Source organism: Parasteatoda tepidariorum, chromosome 1 (genome assembly GCF_982258835.1).
Source record: "Parasteatoda tepidariorum strain Cologne lab strain chromosome 1, Ptep-v5.0, whole genome shotgun sequence".
Classification (NCBI taxonomy): Eukaryota; Metazoa; Arthropoda; class Arachnida; order Araneae; family Theridiidae; genus Parasteatoda; species Parasteatoda tepidariorum.
The window spans coordinates 136,465,257-136,488,702 of NC_141755.1; the positions used below are offsets into that span (position 1 = coordinate 136,465,257).

The window sequence follows — 23,446 nt, forward strand, 5'->3', positions numbered from 1 at the left end:
GCGAAGGGATACACAGCGGAAATTTTCTAAGCACGTGTAGCGATCGAAATCGGCTACAGGTGGCGCACAGCTAAACTGTCTACCTTTCCCCCAATGGCAGGCACTGAATTTTAATATTTGCCTATGAAGATGCCGGAATTTACTCATTTAGCGTTACCCAGTGGGCACCTGTGAACCAAAGTCACAAAGGCGAGCAACATTGCCCATAAACTGTGTACCTATTGGCGATCGAAATGGGCTGCAGGTGCAGAACTCTGTACTCTGTACCTATGGCAACACTTCACATGCTTTCCCCATTAGCGTGTGGAAAGTTACAGAGGAAGGAAGAAGGTTAGTTTCTCTCTTGATTTTCATATAGATTAAAATCTTTTAGCTTGGAAAATTATATGGAACTGAAAACTGCATTAAACATAGTTCTAAAGAAAGGTATCACGAAAATTTTAAAAAGTATATTTATTACATAAAAAGGAAAAATATTAAGAAAAGGGAAAATATCGTAGTACATTCCTATACAACTGAAAAGGGGAGGAGAGGGAAGGGAGAAGGGCTAAAGGCATGAAACCGGTCTCTCCCTGGCGTATTCGAGTGTTGCATTCACTTTACATGCCTTCACCATTACATTAAGGACTAAGGAGGATGGTCAAGAATGCTTTTATCTTTGCGTGTGGAGAGTCATAGGAGAAGGAAGTACGTTAGCTTCCGTCTTGATTTTCAAATAGATTGAAATCTTTTACACTAGGAAATTGTATGGAACTGAAAACCACATAGAACATAGTTCCAAAAAAAGCGTCATGGAAATTAAGAAAAATATTTGTGGTAAATAAATACGAAAACATTTTAAGAAAGGAGGAAATATCGTAGTACAGTCCAATACAACTGAGAAGAGGGATAAAGGGGAAGGATTGAAACATGGAATCAAAGGTTTTCTTCCCAGATTACGCTTTCGAGTGTTGTGATTGTAAATTCAACACCAGTGTTGTTTGACTTCGGTAATCGACTGAGACAAGTACCATCGTTAACTATTAGTGAGTAACACATAACTGGAGCAGAAATAAACAGGCGATAGCTTCAAAACAGTATCTTCCTCTTTGCAGCAATTTCAGATGTGTTGTTATTAGCCAATGAGGTGTTTCTGGTTATTTAAATTTTACTACTTTTAAAAAGAATATTAGAAGATTTTTATGATGTCAACTCCAACAGAGGATGAAAACACTATAGATTTTAGTTTATTTGATCTAGTCAATAAAGATTTAAAGTAAGGCGTGCTTTTAATTATTTTTTAAATTGCTTGAAAGTAATTCAGTTATTGATCTCTGCTGAAAATTTTTTTAAATGAAAATTGGGGTGATTTCGTAATCAGTATCTTCATAATAATTTCGTCCTAAAGTTCTTTTTTGCCCTTCTAATTTTGAATAAGAATAATAGAATTTCCGTAAACATAAGCATAGGTGATTCTAAGTATATTGAAGCATTCTTTCCAAAAAAAGATGTAAATAATTATTGTGGTTCCTGATCAGGGTACCGCAGAAAAATCTGAGAATGTTATCAATCTGGAAAACCTGATAGTCTTATCAAAATACTTCCAAGAAAGGAGAGGGTGATATTTTGTGCTATGTACACTACAGCATAAAGCACAAATTAACGAACTTAAATTGTCATACTATAGTTTCAACTCAATTAACTAGAACCTTAGGATGGTTCTTTTAAGAATCAGAATTTTGTAACAAAAATATTATAATTTTAAGGTTTAATTGAAGTAATTTTTTTTATGCACTTTTAATAAATTTTCCTTTCAATGTTAAAAGGTACATGATTATGGTACAATGTTAATAGGTACAATTTTTTAAATTTAATGTTTTTTCTAGAAAGATTGTTGTAATGATATCTCTGCAGAAATGGTTTTTTTTTATAACCGTGGTTCAACAGCTGCCTAATTTTTGAGTTTACGACTACTAACGTTCAACTACGTAGCTTTGTAATTTTGAACCCAATCCAGAAGATAAGAAAACGCCTGGATTAAGTATTGGTAGAAATTTGCATTTTTGAAAGACATTTTATGGAACTAATCATTTTGCGGTTTTTCACAGTTAGCCTCACTACAAGGAGACTTTAACCCATAATCCGTCTACCACTGAGGATATTTTATGTCTGCACAGTGGCCGGTGCAAGTTGGATGCGTAATTCATTTTGACCAGCCATGGCTGGCATTAGAAGACAAACGCTCTATCCTCTGAGCCATCACGGCTCTGCACCCCTACATTTAACCAAAACAGAAAATAATATGCCTTCTCTAAATCAGTTCTGTCTTCTCTTGTATGAATTGTTTACCCTTTAGTTTTTAAAACCAAGTAGTAGCTCATGGAGAAAAAAAAAGTCAGAATTATACAATTTTAACTATAAAACTAGTAGCCTATTCCATGTAAGTTGGTTCGAGCAGATACTGATCTGGAAATATCTCACTTTATTGGAAGAAAGAAAAAATAGATTAATGTTATGAAATATTTTGACCCCGGGTAATTCAGAATCACTCTGTTTCTGGGACAAATAATGATTATCTAAGTCGGTGACTCCCAAAGTGGTCTATATCGATCCCCAGAGATCGATGATAACCTACGAGAAGTTCATGTCAAGTGAAAAAAAAATTGAGGGTCCTTGAAATGAAGATGGGGACCAACGATAGTTGATCTCATATAAGCAGGTCGTGACTTTTAATTTTGGCATTTCATGAGTGGACTAATCAACATACACTGGTAGTGCATAATTACTTACATTATACTACCTTATAATATGAAGATATATATCTATCTACATAATTTATAAAAGTAGCTATGAACCAAGAATATTATTGAAATTTAAGTTATTAGGATAATTTTTCGATATACGAAACTGAATTATTATGAACTAGCAGTTGCCTGCAGCTCTGTTCGTGTATGTTTTTATTTTCTCTGCGTGTAAGGTTCTGTTTTGTAACAAAAAAGTATTTTGTCGCTGTAAATTGTAGCCTCACAAGATGTGTCAACTCTTTAGCTAGCTAGACCTCCAATTTTATCTGCGCTCAAGATACGGAAAATTAGTTGCTCAGTTCTTACGAGAAAACTTAATAAGCAAACCGACAGTACACTACTACGGTTTTGTATACAAACTTATTTCCCCAATTATAATATTAGTAACGGAGTACAGGTTTTATAGTGCCCTATTTTGTTCCATTTACATATTAATAAAAATTAGTTTGAATTTAATTAATAAATGTATAAAATTAACGTGTGTTTTTTCTTAACTTTTTCACACTACACTTCATTACAGTTAGAAATTTAAATCTTTCACAGTGAGTAGCACTATACCAGCTGTTAGATATACATTTGTAGTTGATGAATTTACAAAAAATCAATATCAGGTAAGCAAGGGATCTGCCCAAAACCGAAAAACATGGCAAGGGGTCTACAGGACAAAAAAATTCAGGAACCACTGATCTAAATTTTATTTTTTTTTAAAAATTATTGTAATTTTTTTTTTTAAATTTGAGACCTGGACAATAAACATTGTACACTTTACTAAATTACAACAACATTTACTTCATAATAATTTTTTGTTTAATCTAACAAAATAAGTATCTTTAAAACTACTATCTGTATTTTCCACTTTGAAGATGGGTTTCTAAAAGTGCACATTTCCATAAAGTAAGCAGTTTTCATGCCTGAATTTATTTTTCTTAAAAGTTTAAAATTGCTGCTACTTGAAAATCTATATAATGCTGTTTTATTTTTTCATTGCACTTTCTGAACATAATTCATCTGAAACCATTGTTACTAATAATTTTTATTTTATGTTTAGAAAATTCTATTTGGAAGAAAAAGTGAAAAATGAGAAAGTGGTGGTGATATCAGTACTCGGCAAGACTTCCCTGAATTCTTCTAATAATATAGCGTACTAATTATTTTCTATGTCGCATTTTGGAAATCATCATCAATCACATTAAAACATAATTAAATACCATGAAATCTGTAGCAGTAATTAACAAAAAAGTATTATAAGGAATATATAATAAATAAAAAATAGCCTATAAATATTTTTTTAAGGCGAACAATACTTTAATAATTTGTCCCGCAGTGGACTGATCATTAAGACACGGTTCCCAGCAGATCACCAAAGTCAAGCATCACTGGCTGCGGTCAGTATGCGGGTGGGTGACCACTTGGATTAGTCTGTGTAGGGACAGAAGGTCCGCAGTATCGTTATCATTAAACTTCTCTACCGTAAAGTGCTCGACTTCGTGTGCAGGTCGTCGGGCTGCCGAAGCGGGGGTACCATCCCCTCTGCAGAGGATCAAAATTGTGATGGCATGTCTTCGGATCATCCTCCGGGATGTTTCCCAGACTGTCGCCAATAGCCCATTGTGCAGCTCTAGTGCGATGTAAATTAACTATAACAACAATCATTACTCTCTGACTGCATTGCAGTTACACTAAACTTGTAATGAAAAAACACTTAAATTGATGCCTATAACTTGAAATGTAAAACTTAAAAATTTTGCAGCCTAAATATTATTATGATGCAAAAAAGCATTTGTATATGTTTCAAATGTAAAAAAAAATGACTATGTTTAAAACGGGGTCGCCATTCTACAGGGAGAAGAGGAAAAAAAGTGGAAAATACCGAGAATTTAAAAATCACCAAAATTAACCAGGCAAAATGAAAGAAATTTTGAGCTTTTCTTTACAAACTCGGAATTCAATTTTTATTTTCTTCTTTTTTTAAAAAAAGGTTACCACTCAAAGAGCAATCTGCGGGATATTTAGGGAAGATATTTCAGCTATACTAAACTATTTCATTTACTATGACATTATTTAAAATTGTTCAGCTGTTCCTTTTTTTCCCTCAAAATTTTAATTAAGACTAGCATAGTTAGTTCAATTTAGCTACACACAAAAACAATGATTTTGTTTCCTCATAATATAGTGTGTATAATGTGTACAGGAAAGACACAGTTAATTTTTTTCCTCCAAATTTGAGCGGCAACCGTACAATAACATTGATCGAGCATCATTATCGTCAGTTAAAGTATGACAATGCTTGTTTTTTGTTGAAAAATCTGGCTATGCACCCTATTTCATCCAAAAGCTGACACTTACCATAAAAAATTCAACATAATCTTAAGATAAGCATAGGGCTCATTTTGTGTAATTATTTCATAATAAAACCTTTGTTTAAAGTGAGAGAAACACATTTAATAAATGAAGTTTTGACTGCATATTTAAAAAATAAATTTATTCACACATTATTTCAACTATTAGTATTTTATTTTTTGTCTTTTTTGTGTAATACTTTGTCTATTATAACATTTATAATCTATATGTTTTTTACTATTTTCTATTACAGGATTGCCACTCCACAGGGAAAATACAGGGAATTTAAAAGTCACCTAAAATAACAGAGAAAATTCTGTAAATTTTAAATTTTTCCTTACAAACTGGGAATTTTATTTCTTATTTTTGTTTTTTGAAATATTCAGAACTCTCAGAAAACAATCTATGGGTTATTTAAAGATGATAATTCAGCTATTATTTTATTTATGATACCATTAAGTATGTTCAGCTGTTCCTTCTTTTTCCTCAAAGTTATACCAGCTATTTAAACTAGTATAGTTAGCCCAAAATAGCTCAAAGAAGAGAACAATAATTGTGTTTCTTCTTAATATATTGCGTATAACGCGTGCCAAGAATTTTTTTTCTTCCAAATTTAACTGGCAACCCTGTTTTAAAAAATGAAAAAAAAAACATTTTAAATTAAGTCTGTCAATTTGTTTCAATAATGCTCTCAATAATTATTTGAAATTCATATTTTTATTAATATAAATTTACAGTAATTCATAACCATCATAATACTGATCTTTTACTTTCAAGAGGAGTTGTGAAGTAAAAGGATATTACGATCCTTCTGTCAGTGCCATATTTCTTCAAGCAACTGGCATATCTGATACAAGTGTTTTAGTTCGTAAATGCAAAGAGTTAGGAACAGAGTTGGAAACAAAGGTAAAAATCAAAATTTGTGTTTTAATTTACTTCGCTTGTTTAATTTTCACTCACTTGGTTTATTGATAACTAAGCATATATTTTAATTACTTTTCGGGGTTTTTTCCCAACCCTTTTAAATATTGACTAAGTTGTTCTCAGTGATAAATTGTCAGGATTTGCTGTCACCGATTGCACAGCTCTAGCGTGACATTAATAATCAACCTTAATTATGATAGATTTAGTAGAAATATTTTGTCTAATATTAATACCAAAAATATGCATGAAAGATAAACTTCTATTCATATATTTTGTACCAAGGCAGTTTGAGAATTGAAAAAGATAACTTATCAAATTTTTTTTTTATAATGGCACCTATATTAATATTGGGTTAATGCATAAGTTCCCGCTTTCTTAGAAAAAATTTTTTTTTACTTAAACTTAATTTTTTTACATAAAATAACAATTTAATCAATAATGTTCTCTCCATTGTTGTGTATCACTTCCTCTCAACATTCAACCAGTTTAACGATGCCTCTTTGACAGAAATCACCTGAAAGCGTCTCGAAAAAGTCATCCAACCAAGCCCATAATTCGACGTCATTATTGAATGAAACGCCACGTGAAGCATTTGAGTAGTTCTGTGCTTGCTCTCTCTAGCAGCTTCTGTAGCTTCGGCACCTCGATTAAACTCAAAATGAATGTGGGGTCGGAAATGCTCGTTTTTGTCGACTTGACACTCCATTTAAATGCTCTAAAAAGTAACAAAAATAAAGTCAACAAAAAAGCAAAATACACTATTTTTTAGAGCGAAAAATTCTCATTTGAATAACACAAAAGATTATGGCAAAATATTTCATTTTAAATGCAATTTTTTTAAATTAAACAAAGCGCGGGAACTTGTGCATCTTCCCAATTAAACGTGTATATTAATTATCATTAAATTTGCTCTTATTCCCTTTTAAATAGCTCAGTAGCCCGGGGTGAGCTCAGGCTTTCTGCAGTACTTTTCTCTAGACATTCCTATCTTTCACAACTTATTAGACTCTTGAGTCATGATGGCTCAAGGGATAGAACATTCCAATGAAGTGAACCAATATTTTTTTGTCATACTAATTTGCTGTAATTTTATATTTTCCACTTGTCTCCCTTCTATCAGTTAAAATTGTGTGACTTTGTTATATTTTACAATATGAATTAATTAGGCCGGAATAGCCTGGTTAGTAGGGCACTGGGCCCAAGTCCAAGAGTTCTTGGGTTTGATCCCCCCCGGCCAAAGACTCCCCATGTAGTAAATGGTGACTGATGCACGTTAAATCAGTCGAGTCGCAAAATCTTCCGTGTTCTCATAACAAATCAATACCTCTGGGGTTACTGATCCAGGAGTTTCCTTCTCTTCTGGATTGATTCAAAATTTGCAAGGCTACAGAGTTGAGCATTAGTTGTCGTAAACCCAAAAGTGGGTCAGCTGTTCAACGACGGATATCATATATTAATTAATTCGTAGCTTGATTTTTCCAGTACAGCTTTTAAAAAAGTAATAGAAACATTCCTTAACCTCTTTAAGTAGTTGACATTTTAATCTTTAAACAAAATAAGTTTTTTCCTTCATGTATCAATAAATAAATAATTAAGTTTATATTTGTAGAGCTTCTTAGAAGTATGGAGTGATTTGCATCTGGATTTTGCTAAAATATTACTTACTCTGTTCTGTGTTTCTCATATAATCATTGTAAGCATTAAAAAAAATTTTTTTTTTTTTGCTTCTTTATCGTCTATTTAATAAAAAAAATAATTTGCGTGTCTGTCCAACTGTGCATCAATCCTATAACTAAAAAATCATTTGTGTTGGAGTTTTGGAATTTTTAAAGTAGGTGTAAAGAGGAACTCCCTCAAGCCTAAAAGTTTTCCTAAAATGTCAATTAGTTTGTTTGGGAAGGTCATTTAAAAAGTTAATTTTTAATATTGTTTCAACTTTAGATATTGCTACAAATTAATCTGTATACAATTCTTTTTCAAACATTAAGAGATAACATCTCTGATGTTTGCTTGCGTATAGCTCTGTTTGATCAAGAGCCACATTTATTGCATACACTTAGTTCATTATTTTTACTCATTATGTAAAGTAAGCTTAAAGATCAATAGCATGTAAAGGTTTTGTCACCGTTTTAGTATTTCTTCTTAAATTATCTGAAACCACATGTTTATTTTGTTTAATTAGGCTTTTGAAAAATGGTTCTATAAAATTGAATAGTTTAAAATTAATAGTAGTTGAAATATATCATGTTAAATATTCAAAATAAGAATAATTGTGAAAATTGTTTGATTTTAGTGTATTATGAATAACATGAGTTAGAACTAGATGATGCTTAAATTTTAGCTTGATGGGATAAACTTATGAAATCATGTTTTGCATAATATAATATAATTTAATAATTTGCTTAATCTTACAGAACTGAAGATAATAAAAGATAAATGAAAATTGTGCAGTTATTTTAGCTTTCAATGTATGCCTTTCAGCTTGAAACATTATTTTTATATACCAATTAATTAATTACTTACTTTCTTTTTTATTTTTTACAGGCAATCAAAGATCAGGCAATAAGTAAAATCTAAAAAAAAGTAGCATCTAATTAACCAATGTTCTTTTTTTATTTAAACTATTTTATTCTTTTCAGCATACTTAGTTTATGTATTGATTTTTTTTTTTAATTGACGAACTTAATCTTTTTCTCAAATCTTTTTTTCAGACAATATATCCAAAAGCAGGTTTTGATGTTAGCTACATCCAGCTTTTCAGAGCTCTAGACACAATTAGGTATTCTTATTTCATTTCTTTTTTTAATATGCAGTACTTATATGCTTAAATCTGGTTATGGCTGCTCAAGAATCTAATAAAATAAAAAGATAATTAATCGTATTCAGCAATCTATAAAAATTTAATCTACGAGATTCACCCTATTTTAATCCCGCTATCTCCACGGAAAGTAAAGGACAATTATTAAATGGAGAGTGGTTCATGTGGGATTTCGATAAAGAGATTATTTTAATCACTTGCGTGATATTTTTTACTTTAGTTGAAGGCATGAAAATGATGGACATTAAATTTCTGACATAATATAAAGCCATCTGATGAATAGGCTGGCATATCCTCTGGAACCTGTAATTCTCTAGCTAGAAAAAAAAAGTAGCTCACATGAAAATTCATGTCAAAAGTATTAAACCAAATATAATTTTTTTTTTTTTTTGTATTTATAACAGGAAAAAAATGAAAATAATTTTAAGTATCAAATTAAATTGCTGCTTTTCCTTGATGTAAGTGTTGAATCAGTTTTAATTAAAAGCATTAATGTTAAATATAGCTCTGTTTGATTAATCTGTATTATTGTTTTGCCAATCAATTGATGAGGTTCTTATAAATGTACAAAGAAACAGACTACCCTAAGTAACTTTTGATCTAATGATCAGATCTTCATATTCTAGGGCTCAATTTTACAATTTCAAAGGTTTGACCTCAAATATGATAAATAATTAGTGCAGATAATATTATTTTACATACAAAATCAGACACAAAAACATACTTTCTCTGAATAAACATAACTTTTTTCCAAGGGATTCATATTTCTGTACTCCGTAATGTTAATTTTACGTTTTGCATATTTCACCATAGCTCAATATAATTCCATGCAATATATAACTTTTAGTAAATATTTATTATTTTATTTAAAAGTGGAAAATATTTTAAATTGTAATCTATACATTTTTTTGCATATTTTTAAAAATTATAATTTTAACTAAAAAAATACAAAATTTGTGAGAAATCGATTGAATAATTCCTAAAAAATCGAATTTTGAAAAGGTTGTATGTTTTAAATTTGATTTATCAGTAACTATTCAACTGAATTCTCTCAAATTTTGTATTTTGCTGAAAAGAGTTATCAGATAAAAAGCCAGGCTCTTGATAAAAATTTTCATATATTTTCTTACCTTCAAATCAAACACATAGTTCAAAATTATATTATTCGATTATATATGTCTGAATTTTTTAATACAGTTTAACCTGTTTATCTCGAATCTCACAGGAAAGGCAGAAAAATTTGAGTTAAAGAGGTTTCGAGTTATACAGGTAATTTAAAAATATTTAATTTAATTAAGAAATTCTATTAAAAGTGCTTTAATTGTTTTTAGTAGAAAAATATGGGCATTTCTTCAAATTACTTATACCACATATATTTACATAACATCTATTTACATAATATTTTTTTAACATACATTTAACACTGAAAGTAATTTTTAAAAGATTTTTGATGTATAACTTTATTTGTTTCGATTATTCTTTTAAAGGTTAGAAAGAGCGGAAAGCCCAAATAGATAACATTTTCCTGGGATTCAAGAATATTTTATTAGAATTCTACAGCTTTTTTTCTACCTCTGTTGCATTCACTTTTGGTTCATTAATATGATCTTCAGCTTCTTCCTCATCATCTGATATTCCTTTGACATTATCTATGATTTCTGCATCTGTCAATGTTCCGCATGTTGCCAGGCAGCTGTTCACTTGTAAAATTCTTCAAAATTAATGCCAACATTAAATCCAGATTTTATTGCATTCCATTCTGGCAAATCTGGCACTGTATTTTCAGCATCAGCAGTTTCTTCTTCTTTACTAATGCCTTCAACCTCTTGTTCATCATCTGCACAGCAATTCTTAAAACCTTTTTGGATAAATTTTAGAGACACATTTCTCCAGGCAAAACAGTAATTCTGATAGCATTCAACACATTTAATTTTGGAAGAGAAATTTTTTCATCAATGGCGTCTACAAGTTTGCATACCAACTGTTTTCTACAGTTCACTTTAAAACTCCTAATTATCCTTTGATCCATTGGTTGCAATTTTGAGGTGAAAATGAATTCTTAGCTTTCATATCTATATTGAAAAGCTCACCCCTGGTGGTCTAGTCACTACTCATTAACCCCTCACTTAATGCCAGAATCATTGTATTCTTTTCTAGTTAAAGAAAGTGCAGGGATAGTGATTGAAATTCCAAGAAACACCCCAACCAGTTCATCCCTACTTCCTGTGTGTTCACAAAATGCATCTCTGTAGCAAGTTCTACTGATAAGGAAAGTTTTGACATTTGTACTGTATTATTAGAAATTCGAGAAACGAAGGATTTGAAGGGGAAAAAATATGACATAAACCTGAAAAATACATTGATTTTAGACAGTAAATGTAGGGAATTTTAGAAATATCGAGATATAGGGGTTTTCAAGATAAACAGGTTCAACTGTATAAGTAATTTAATAGTTATGATGCTGTTATAGGCCTTACATATTTCCTAACTTTTAAAATTTCTTTAATTTTATGGTTTAATTTTTTTTAATCATTCTTAATTCTCTTATAATTAAAATAAGTCAATTATTTAATTTTTATCTCATTTTATTAAAAGCAAATTTAAATATTCTTATTATTTTCTTAGCAATCAATGTGTAACCTGCCTTTTAATTTAATACGAATGTATAACTCATTAAAAGAGTGTTAAGTTAAATATTCTATGTTAAGTACAAAAGAAATTTTCACTATTCAGAAATTTTCACCAATTCTTCTACGATAATAGTATCAAATGTCATGATTCAAAAATAGATCATCTCAAATAATGTATCTTATATTTACCTAAATTTTGGTTTATAATTTTTTAAGAATTTTAGCCTTTGTTTTGCAAATTAAGTATTATCTTGAGCTTGTATTATCCCACTGGCAGTTTAGCAAATGAGTAAAATTGGGAGGAATGTTTTTCTCCTATATAGTAACAAGTAAAAACCAGTTTTGCTATGTGGAGAAGACTGCACATTAAAATGCGACTTTTTACATGCAGAACTGTCAGTGGGTTATAAGTCTAAGTGGGTTTATTCTTTTTAAAACTGAGCGTTAGCCCATCTGTTCTGGGCATGTTTTTGACAGACATAGTCAGCTCAAATTTAATGCCATTGAGTACATGTCTGAATATTTTGTCCTTGTTTAGTGGTTGTTATTTTTACTATCTTGCGATATTGTATTTCATGTGTGTTAGTTTTTTTCCTTCTTCTTTCAGATTGAAAGCATTGCCCTGGTTTAAAGAAGTTCTATCCGATTTGGAACTTTCTACAGAATGGAGACCATGCTCTCTTTGTGTTCGAATCTTCTCCTTTGTACACTCCACCCGACAATTTGACTTCTGGCGAATTTTCAACAAGACCAAAAGTATGTTGTTAAAAAATTACTGGCATCCAGCTTGCACTGGCCACAGTACTGACGTGTAATATCCTCACTGGTAGACGGATCATGGGTTAGAGTCCCCTTGCCGTCAGGCTAACTAGGGGAGGTTCTTGTATTCTTCCTCTCAATGTAACGCAAATGTGGGTTAGTTCCAGCAAAAAGTCCTCCACAAAGGCAAATTTATCCCTGTACTTGATCCAGGAGTTCCCTTGTCTTCTGGATTATGTTTAAAATTACAATGCTACAAAGTTGAACAATGCAGTCATAAACCCAAATTTGGTTTTTCTGTTCAAGGACGGTTATAAAATAAAAAATAACTTTAAGAGGCTTGGTATGGTTTTGCATTTATTTTCAATTTAAGAACTTTATTTTCTTGAAGGACAGATATTTTTTGGAATTTTTTCGCAAAATTAAAAACAAGATTCTGGCTGAAGGATCCAATTTATCATTATTTTAGATTATCATAATTATGAGTAGATTATCATAATTTCATAGAAAAGAGAATTTTTATAAAAATTCTGGTTTAAGCCCAGATAATTAATAGTATTCAATTTCGTTTACTTAATTTATATTTGCTTGTTGTTCATTTATGCTATATTCATGTCGTCTTCCAGTAGAATAGCCAATTATCATTTGAAGTTTTATGTCTTACGAGCAGGCTCCGCCCCCTGCTCGCTAACGCTCGCCAACCCACGAGAATTGCTACTCAATCCTATGTGGTTCACGCCGTGAACCATGGCTCGCTGCGCTCGCTCGCCAATGAACACAATGTTCTAGCACAAAGACATAATATATTATCATCAAAGACATAGTATTTTATCATCAAAGACATAGTATTTTATCATCAAAGACATAGTATTGTACTTAAGTAGAAGAATTCTACCAATGTTCTTATCGGCTTTTAAAAAAGCATATTAGCTGTTTAGATTGTACATGGTGAAAAAATCGAAACATTAGCTAAATAAGAAACATATTAGCAAAATAAATTATCAAATATTGCTTCACTAATATTCTGCATTTTAAAGCGTGAAAATTCAATGCATAAATAAACGCGAAATATAAAAAAATTCAATGCATTCAATACAAACACTTAAACGTTTTTTAGACGTTTAGGTAGCTCCCAGTAGAAAAATATCAATCCAACAGCGGCCTTTTAAAGCATTCTCACTTCTAATTGAGTTTAAATTAAATATTGTCATGTTTTTAGTGCATGAATCTGAATTGAACAACCTGATAATGCTCACTCTGGTTATTGTTATCTGGTTGCTCACTACGTGCTCTTGCGCGCCGAAACCTAACAATTAAAAATGAAAACTGTTGCCAGCGCGAGAAAAGAAATATCATCGGTTTTATTGATACATACATACGTACGTATTAGCGTTTTATATAATATAGATATGGTCATGTACAAATATTATTTTTTTAAATTTCTATAGAAACAATCCCCTCTCAAAAAACTTGAGCACTCATTGGAGGATGAAATTTATAGAATATTGAGAAAAAGCAGAGTTATAACTAATGTCAGGTATTTAATTTCTATCAATATTTTCTTTGAAATCTACAGTGAACTTTTTAGTTCAGTCAACACGTTATGTTAAGTTTGTAATTTAAATTACTGAAAGTCCAAATTGATCAGAAATTTTTTTTAAAAATATATTATATGCATATTTTATTACTTTTTTGTCTCTTTTTTTATGAAACTTTTACAACGTTAAATTTGATTTTAATGCACTTATCTTAAAGTTAACAAAAAATAAATAAATTAAAAGTTAAAAAAGAAATTAATTATAGCAACAAATCAATATATTTCCATTTCAATAATAATTGCACTAAAAGTAATCAAAAAACTAAAATGATAATTGCACTAATTGTAAAAAATTAAGTAAGTCTATTTCAAGATTCTTTGCAAGCATCAGATATTTCGAATTAAAAAAAGAAAGAAAGGAAGTATACGATTTGAAAATTTGTTTTTTCTGCTCAAAATTATAATTTCTACTTTAATATATTAATATTTTCTTATTAATATTTATATATTAAATATATAAATAAAATATTAATCTGAAATTAAATATTATTTATTAGACTATATCTATATTTTAAATTAGTATTTTAAATATTCTTTAAATACTATATAGCCAATAAGTCATGCATTGCCATAGACATATAGAATATTTATCATATCAGGTTTTATATTATTATATTGTAATAATTAGACCAAATTATTAGACGCATTGTAGTTTTTCAAAAATTACATGTTTTGCAAGAGTTTGCTTGCAATACTCTTATATTTAAACATACATGTAATGGGCTTTTACTCAGGTGATTTTTTAATATACTTCCTATTTGTATTTATTTTTAATGTATTGCATTACAATGATAACCCATTGATACACTAATGTAAACAAGTGCAAACCGGTTTCAGTTGCGTAAAAGCAATAAAGCTGTATAGTATCACCTGATAATTAAGATTTTACTTAGAATCTTATAATGTGTCTAATAATTTGGCTTAGGGATTGTATATATACACACATATATTTATTACATAAATATTAATTTTGCAGTGGAAACTCTCTGTTTGCAGTTCCTGCTAATCAAGAGTTTGTCTACATATTCTCCACAAAGCGATATCTCTCAGATTTTATTGGATTCTTTTTGTCTCAAATAAGGTACCACTGCCAAATGGCTAAAGACTTGGGTATGACTTTCATTTAATTTCGCTTATTAAACTTCTTTTTTTACAGAACAAATGTCTTCGAAGTCAACCTCATTTACAATAATTATTTCTTATTATCTCTTGTAACATTAAACTTTTTTTAGCTCTTGACTATACATGTTTTATAAAAGTAAAGGGAAAATCACCTAGAAAAAGTGCCTCATTGCTGAAGAAAACAACAGCATTTGCTATAGATTATTGTTAAGAAATGTTTTGTTATTTTTGCAATTTCTTAATTTTACAAAAATTTTTTTTTTTTTTTTTTAAAAATGCAATTGTAAAAGTTTTTTTGTTGTAAAAAAACTTCTTTCATGAATTATTCTACTTCTTGTTCTGTGTTTTACTACAAATTTCATATTTAAATTGCAATATATTTTCTAGCTTTGGATTTGTTCAATCCAAGCTGTGCTGCTGACAGGCTAAACGTGGGTGGTATTCTAGGTTAACCCACAAAAAAAAATCTGCATAAATCAAAAATCATAAATCTGAAGGGGAAAAAAAGTATGGCTTTTGAGAATATCTGTAATAATCTGCTTAAAACCAAATTTTCTAGAGCTAGGAAATTTTATTGTTTGCAACTAATCTACAATAATTTTTTCTACTTTTTGCGTAATTTTAGAAGGAATTAATAAAAAACCAAAACAATTTGATTGAAACGACTGTATTCTTGTATGGAAATAGTGTATTGTTTTTATGGAATTAAATCATCATCAAAATTAAATAAATGCTGAAAATTTTGTTCCTTCATAAACAACACATCTTTCCAAGAAATGAATAAAGAGGAATTTTTTTCTAGCTTTCATAAAACTAACTTTCTCTCTTTATAATGTAAACTTAAATCTGTAATTTTGTGAGGGAAAGTTTTTAGTGCTTCAAGTATAGGATGCTAAAGAGACTAATTTAACTTTAAGTTGCAACATCGGAACAATTTTATATTGAACTATAAAGTTTTAATTTTCAATATAGTACCGATATCTAAATGTTACTTTTTTTATTTAATTATAAATTCATGCATAATTTTATTAATATTACATACCTGTGTAGAATTAAGCTGTATGTGCATCTTAAAATTGTGCTGAATTAAGCTTCGTAAACGTCAACTAGTAGATATTTTTTTGTTTATTTATTTTTTTAAATTTATTTTTTAAACCCTGAGCATATTCATAATTACACAAATATACATTTAAAAATTAGAAGATAGTGTCTACTAGCATCGAATGATTGCTTCCCTATTTGATGAAAGTGGGCTTTTTCTAAATTAATACTAATAAGTACAATAAGTACAAAATATAATAAGTACAAAAGAAAAAGTTTTAGTAAAATGATTCACTGTTTATTTTGTTAATACTTATTTTATATAAGTATTTAATTTATTTTGTGTAATTGGAAAATGTTAATTCAAAAGATTTTGTTGTTAAGCTTTGTGTTTTTCTTGTTATTAATAATCTGTTTTTGAAATACTTTTTTACTTTTTTTTAGTTTTGATGCAATTGCCCCTACCTTAATGATAAAAGTGCTTACAAAAATTAATAATTCACCAAAGGTAAGGGGTCTTTTATACTTCAGATCTCATTGAAGGAGACAAATGAATATGTTTCATTTCTTTTAAATTTTAGGTGCATTCCAGCTACAAAATACTAAGCAAGTCTGAAATTGAAAATATTGTTGAATGTATACAGAATGCCATAAATTCTATGCATGTCTTATACATTATTTAGATAATGATTCACATTTTAATAAACATGTGATTCTCATTTTGTGTGCAACAAAAACACTATGGAATTGATAGGGTTATCTTGGAGTTGACTTTTATTTTTGTTGCAATTTTTAGAAATCACTTAGAAACATTAGTAAAGTCTATCATATCAAAATAAAGAAACTTTAAATTTATTCCCTTAAAGGTTTTTATATTTCTAAGAGTTTTTTTTTTTTCAGTTAGCACAAAAACTTAGCTAGTGCAATACAAATGTAAGAGAGTATAGTGGGATATGAATATTGTTTGTTTGTAAAATGCAAAAGATAACTTTTTAAACTTCATGCCTATGCAGAAATGCTATGATATACTTATTACATAATGACTAAAACATTTCAGAAGCTCTTAGCGATATGTTATCTAAAACAAAAAGAAGAAGAAATATGTGAAAAATCTTAAGTTGAAATTAACTATATTTAAAGCATAAAAAATACTAGATAAAAGAAAATTCTCTAAATTACTTAGTTTTTAAAATAAAAGAGAAAGAAAAAAATTTCCATTTAAAAGTGAGAAAGTAAAATTACGAAATTTATTCAATAACTTGTGTACAAAAATATCCAGATGGAAAAAAAAGAAAATATAAATAAAGTTAAAAGGAATGCAAAAATGGCTGAACAATATTACAGTTGACTTTTAATTAAAGAAATTAAATGTTAACAGAAAAAGTGGATAGAGAATTTGTCTTTCTTCGTTCATTAAGCTTTTGAAATTAAAGTTATATTTTTTTCTGACGTTTAAAAAGCCACATAATATTTTTTAGCATTTCTGTTTTAAATCAGAGTGCAAATATTATTCTTATGTGAATTTCATGGCTGTTGTAGATTCTTGTATGTCGCAATTTAAAACATTTTAAAAAAAGGTAGATTTTTCAAATTATTTTGCCAAAAATCGACCTGAGGAAAATGAGATGCTTTGTGTAATAAATTGTGTGAACTTCATGATGAGAAAAAAAAACATGACCTTTAGGATGTTTAACACTTTATTTCGTACAATTTAGGTAATAGAATGTCTTAATTTGTAAAAATACTGCACATATCAGAAAACAATCGTAACATATTGTGTCATGAAAAATTAATTAATGTTCGAAAATTTTTCTTTCTCTTACTTTTACGAGTTTCAATATTTATTTTCACATTAAATTTGATGTCTCTAACTGCAACTGTTTGCACTCCACCCATAAAAATCTTGTGTGGATTATCAGTTTCATTTTGCTGTTAATTTTCTTTTCCTGTTTTAAAATTATCAATATTTTTTTAGACTTTAAAAAGCCCTTAGCAAGAGAGGGTTTCTTCCTCTTAAGATGGGAGTAAATGGGATTCCTCTCTGTTTCATGCAGTGGGAGAAATTCGTTACCCAAAGCGTAAGTTTCGTTTATTTCCTATGGGATTCAATATTGATTTTGGCCCTTGCTAAATAATTTAGATGATGTTGTTTGTTTTATTTAGGTGATGCTTCAAATAAGTCAAATCACCACGTACTTCCTACTTGTCTAAAAATGTTTGAGAAGAATCCTTTCATTTATAATCCTGAAATAAACAATTCAGAAATAAATACTCAATTCAAATCTAAACTGCTTTCAAGTCTAAGCCACACTCCAAATTCTTAACACGTTTTGTTTCACACAAAAAATAGTGTAAAAGGTTTTATTGATATCAGACATGGACTTCAGGAATTGAAACCAGGATAGCCTGGTTGGTATGGCACTGCACTCAATTTCGTGAGAATGGGAGTCCGAATCCAGCCTGCCGAAGACTCTCTGTATTGTAAATGGTGACTGGTGCTCATTAAATCTGCCAGGTCACAAAGTCTTCCATGTCCCAACAACAAATTATACCTCTGGGGGTTTTGGAAAGGAGATTGATCATTCTCTGGTTCTGGTCAAAATTACGATATGTGGATAAATGGAAGGTTGTATGAATGGATTCGCCTTATAAACAGGTGTGACAGAAGTCGAATTCTTGACCATGGATGGCCCACTGAAAAACAAGAGCAATCACATCACTGAGTGCCTTAATGGCCAACAGCGACAACAACATGGAATTTTTTAAACAATTTACAATGAGAACTAATAAGAAGTGAATAATTCATTTGTTTTACCAGCATTAAATTTTTTAATGCATATATGAGAATTTAAATGCTCAAACTGTCATTATTGTATTATGAAAATGATTTGTCACCTCCCACTGTTACATTTGATTTCGAATTGGTACTAGTGTTACCATTTTCCCATGTGATGTCATCTTTTGTGTCATACAATGCATTTGTTGTGTGAGATTTGTTTTAGACAATGTATTATACTCTATCTGTAAGCTTTTTCCCTCCCAACAGGTACCCATTCTGATTTTTTGACTCACAAATTTTTGAGCTTTTGATTCTAATCTGCTGCTTAAAGTCGAATATATTTAACTTATAATATACTGTACTTAACTATAAAATTGACCCTCAAAATGGCGACCCGTCCACATGGTCTAAATTAAATTGCACTTCTGAGCAAGAAGTCGCTGCATTGTAGATGTATAGAATTACTGTATATATTTACTCATAAATGCAGAACTTATTTTGACAAAAATTTTATTCTTCTATCTACTCCTTTCTAAATTTTTAATTTATCTTCTAAGCAAATGACGTTATGCTGATTATAATATATTTCCGCTAAATAACGTATGTCCAGAAAACTCTTAAATCTGAGCAAAAATAAAGTAAAAAAGAATACATGATTTATCTCCAAAATAAATTATTTATTACAACACTTTTTAAAACGATTGAGTACAATTTTTAAACTTGAAAAATATGATTCATGAAAGAAATGTACTAATGTTATTAATGTATCACACACAGAAGACTGCACAAGAATGCATTACATATTTTTAATAATGAAGAGTAACTTAAATTCCACTATCCTTTTTACCATAGAATACATTGTGGGATTTATTTATAGACTATGTCAACTGTCATCTGTCAAAAGGTACCTCATGATAGAGTCCAGTTAACATGTCTTATATAATAGTGAATTGGTATTTAATATTTATAGTGGTAGTTACGCCACATTACTCCCCTTCCAGAGTTTTTTCTGTGATAGAATTCGATGAATGAATTTCACTAGTTGATTCATGCTGTTTATTTATTTATAACATTTTTGCTCATTATATTTTTTTCCTACATTGATTATTACCTGGAGACTTTATTTACTTCACCGGATCTATTTTTCTTCTTTTTTTTTCTTTGAGCAGTTTATATTAAGCAAATCAACTGTTTTAATGTGGACCGTCCATCTTCTCACCATTGAGGGGGATTAATTATCGACTATTGGTAACCTTCATCTATCAAAAGGTACCTCAAAATAGAATCGCGTCACCAATGTGGGATTTATTTATAGACTATGTCAACCGCCATCCATCAAAAGTTACCTCATGATAGAGTCAAGTTAACATGTCTTATATAATAGTGAATTTGTATTTAATATTTATAGTGGTAGTTATGCCACAACGTCTAATTTAAGAAATGATGGTTCTTTCGTACTTTCATGTGGAATTCAATATGCTCTATGTTCATTTGCACTAATGTCAAAAGAATAGGTGGACTTCCATGAAACTTTTGCTATCCATTGAATTTTTGCCTATGAAAAAAATTTTCCTTTGAAAAAGCAAAAATATTTAACTCCAGTTTTTAACGTGGTTTTCTTACAAAAAATTAAACAAAAATTCCATGTTATATTGGAATGAATAATTCAACATTTATCAAAAGTAAGTTTAACTTTCATATTGAAAATATACCAAAATGTTGCATATATATATGAAAACATCTGATATTTTTGTTTTTGAAAATATTATGATTTTTACTACTACTGAGTGCTTTCATATTTTCATTATTTTAAAACCAAATGTTTAAAAGAGCAAAAATTTTTAACACCTGTATTTGATGTGATTTTCTTATAAAAAATTAAACAAAAATTTCATATTATATTGGAATCAACAGTTTAATTCAGATTTTCTAACCCGCGTTAAAATAACATTGTGTCTATGAAATAGATGTATTGGTCGCAGTAATGACTGTATTTAATAATTATAGCCTTAATTCATTTACTGGTGTTTTATAATCTTGTATTGTATATTTTTAGGTGTTTTATACGACATCAATTTCTGCAAAATCTCTTACTTTGTTTTTGAAAGAGAATTCCCTTTGTTGATAACATTGAAGCTAACTTTGAATGTGCACTTTGGTTAAGTGATGCTGATTATGTGAGTGCTCCATGGATTGTATGTATCTTTTTTGAAACTGCTAATAATATGATTAAAAATTTTGAGAAATAGTGAACAAAGCTCTTATGTATCTTTCAGTTCACAAATGTTTGAGAACAATAACCCCCAAAATAATTCTCTTCTGAAAGCCAATCACTCTGTTTTTATAGTTACATTTGCTTAAATTTCAATGGTGTGCCCATTAGCTTTTCCAAACTTTCTTCTACTCAATTTTTGCTTTAACAATTACTACTCAATTAACAATTACTAACGCTCTACTCAATTTTAACTTTACTCATTTAGAAAGTAATGTAAGAATTTCAATAGTTTTTTGAGGTGTTTTTTTAATGTTATATGTTCATTAAAGAAACCATTTCGTAGAAATTTTCTTGACAAATTCTTGTTTCTTATTCAATATGTTTCCGGTTAGAAAAAATCTGCTACTGAAAGTCATGTGACATTTGATTTATTTGCAGTACTCCACTCCCTAATTTTAGAATCACTTGTTTCTATTGAATTTTTTTTCCTGCGTTATTTAATTTAGTTAAGGAAAATCTCTGAGCAGTATAATAAGGAGTTCTTAAAGTCCCATATTCATTCATCTGATGATATGCATTACATTTTTCTTCTTTTTAAAAAACATTATATTGGTCTTAGAGTTATTAAATTTTAATTTAATCGTTATTTTCTAAAGAAAAACTTATCTTGATCATAAAAAATCATGTCATATCAAATCATAATCATAATCAGAACTTATCATAAAGCTAATCACATAAAAATTCTAATTTCTTTCAGCCATGTGTGTACTCTTTTGTCTGAAGACTAAATAATCTTTGCCTTTTTTTTAAAAAAATTTCAAAATATTTAACGAACAACTAATCTTAATATTTACTTTATTTATTCAATTCTTTTTTTTTTGGGGGGGGGAGGGTTTTTCAATTAGACTCATTTATGTAATTTTGAAAAGTTAGCTGAAAATTCCTTTTTTCCATAAATAATTTATATTTATTTAAATGTAGAGAGATTTTTAACTTATAAAATAGATGGATTTTTTATTCTGACCTCCCATTACCATAACATTGCATTAGTCACATGTCAGCTGATAACAGAAGGAAACTCATTTTATTTCTATCACTCTATCTTCTTTGTAATTTCTCTGTATATTTAAAAATAACTCATCTGCTCATGTAAGTTACTAATAATCAGAGTTAGTCTTATTCCTTCAATTTATGAATTATACTATGTGCTTTGCATTCACATTGTTTTCAAATTGCACATTATGATTTTTATTCTAGCAAATTTAGGAATTCATTGTTATTTGTATTTACATTATCCACAATGCATTTCATTTTGACATGAATTTATGAATCAGTGATATAGCTGATTATAGAAAACCATAATAAAGATTAAATTGGTTTTCAATGAAATCTTTCAACATGACAATTACAGAGTATGTCATATAATATTAATCAAGATAACTGATGTTTTGTTATAATTAGGCATCTCCTGTTGTAAATGTTTTTATTAACCTCAATGTGAAAATAAATAAAATCCTTTTTTTTTTTTAAATATTTTCCTACATTTAAAAAAGTAATCAGATTTAGTTTGTTAATATATACACACTACCCTAAAATAATGGTAGAGACACTTTCAGTTTTTGACATATTTTAAAATTTCTCAATAAATGCTCAGAAAACTATTTATTAACTTTAGAGGTGTTTAGTTTGTGCGATTTTTCCTACTTAGCAATAAAGGTTAATGCTTTCAGAGATTTGAGGGACTGACAATAAATTACAAAAGAAAACAAGTATTTTTAAACATCCTATGAACTAAGCTTGTAACTTGTATCAATTACTTTGATTGATATCTTACTTTGAGAAAGCAACACAAAATTTCCTAAACTTAGCTTAAATATTTCTGGAAATATGGACAATTTTATAAAAAATATATGTTTTTGTTTTACGTTATTAGCTTTAAGATTATTATATAAAATTAAGCAAATTTTTTGGAACAGTTTAAAATTTATTACAAAATTATAGTTTTAAAATTTGAAATAAGTTTGACAAAAACTGCATAAAATATGACTTTATAAAGTTATTTTTTTATACTGTAATTTTGTAAGGAATTGTATTTAGCTACTAAGGAAAAGAGATAAAAAAAAATTTAAATAATTGAAACTTAAAAATTTAAAACGTTTCAACCAATTTTCTAAATAATTTTTGTACTTTTTTAAAAAAATCACAAAATGATTAGGATTTTTCACAAATTTAATTTTCAAGCCGTATCTGTTTTTGCCGGTGACATTTTTAATAAATCTTGTTTCATAATACAAAATGAAACTTGTAGAAGAACCCTTATCGTTTTGAGCTTACTTTTGTACAAAAACTACTTAGAAAATTGCCTGAAACTTTTTAAATTTTTAAGATATTCAAATCAGAATATTTTCATTAGTTGCCAAATACAATTCACTACAAAA

At 29.0% G+C, this 23,446-nt stretch overlaps 2 protein-coding genes across 5 annotated transcripts in view; both read left to right on the plus strand.

The window, feature by feature from the left end:
- The first annotated feature begins 529 nt into the window (after positions 1–529).
- Positions 530–14,961, plus strand: LOC147817055 (nonsense-mediated mRNA decay factor SMG8-like). 2 transcript variants are annotated; one of them, XM_087154299.1, is made up of 7 exons: positions 548–1,255; positions 5,903–6,029; positions 7,657–7,740; positions 8,759–8,826; positions 12,103–12,251; positions 13,703–13,791; positions 14,828–14,961. In XM_087154299.1, exons 1-6 carry the CDS (start codon positions 1,182–1,184, stop codon positions 13,726–13,728), a joined length of 528 nt encoding a protein of 175 aa, XP_087010425.1. In that variant the 5' UTR covers positions 548–1,181; the 3' UTR covers positions 13,729–13,791; positions 14,828–14,961. The 2 variants fall into 2 exon arrangements, with proteins under 2 accessions (XP_087010424.1, XP_087010425.1); XM_087154298.1 differs by lacking the exons at positions 13,703–13,791; positions 14,828–14,961 and having other exon boundaries at positions 530–1,255; positions 12,103–12,765.
- A 1,491-nt stretch (positions 14,962–16,452) lies between these two features.
- LOC147817056 (enoyl-CoA delta isomerase 2-like) overlaps positions 16,453–23,446 on the plus strand; it is a 31,066-nt gene continuing 24,072 nt past the window's right edge. Inside the window, exons 1-3 of one of the 3 annotated variants that reach the window (XM_087154300.1) lie at positions 16,453–16,522; positions 17,990–18,092; positions 20,850–20,970. The gene's annotated coding sequence lies outside the window, so the exon portion shown is untranslated. Of the gene's footprint in view, positions 16,523–17,989; positions 18,093–18,900; positions 19,061–20,849; positions 20,989–23,446 lie in introns of those variants that run through there. The other 2 variants (XM_087154302.1, XM_087154301.1) reach the window with 2 other exon arrangements.

Bases quoted from the DNA above. Each gene is read 5' to 3' on its own strand.
- LOC147817055 (XM_087154298.1), top strand. From the start codon at position 1,182: ATGATGTCAACTCCAACAGAGGATGAAAACACTATAGATTTTAGTTTA. The intron at 6,030-7,656 runs GTAAAAATCAAA...TTATATTTGTAG, and splicing joins GAACAGAGTTGGAAACAAAG to AGCTTCTTAGAAGTATGGAG. The intron at 8,827-12,102 runs GTATTCTTATTT...TTCTTCTTTCAG, and splicing joins AGAGCTCTAGACACAATTAG to ATTGAAAGCATTGCCCTGGT.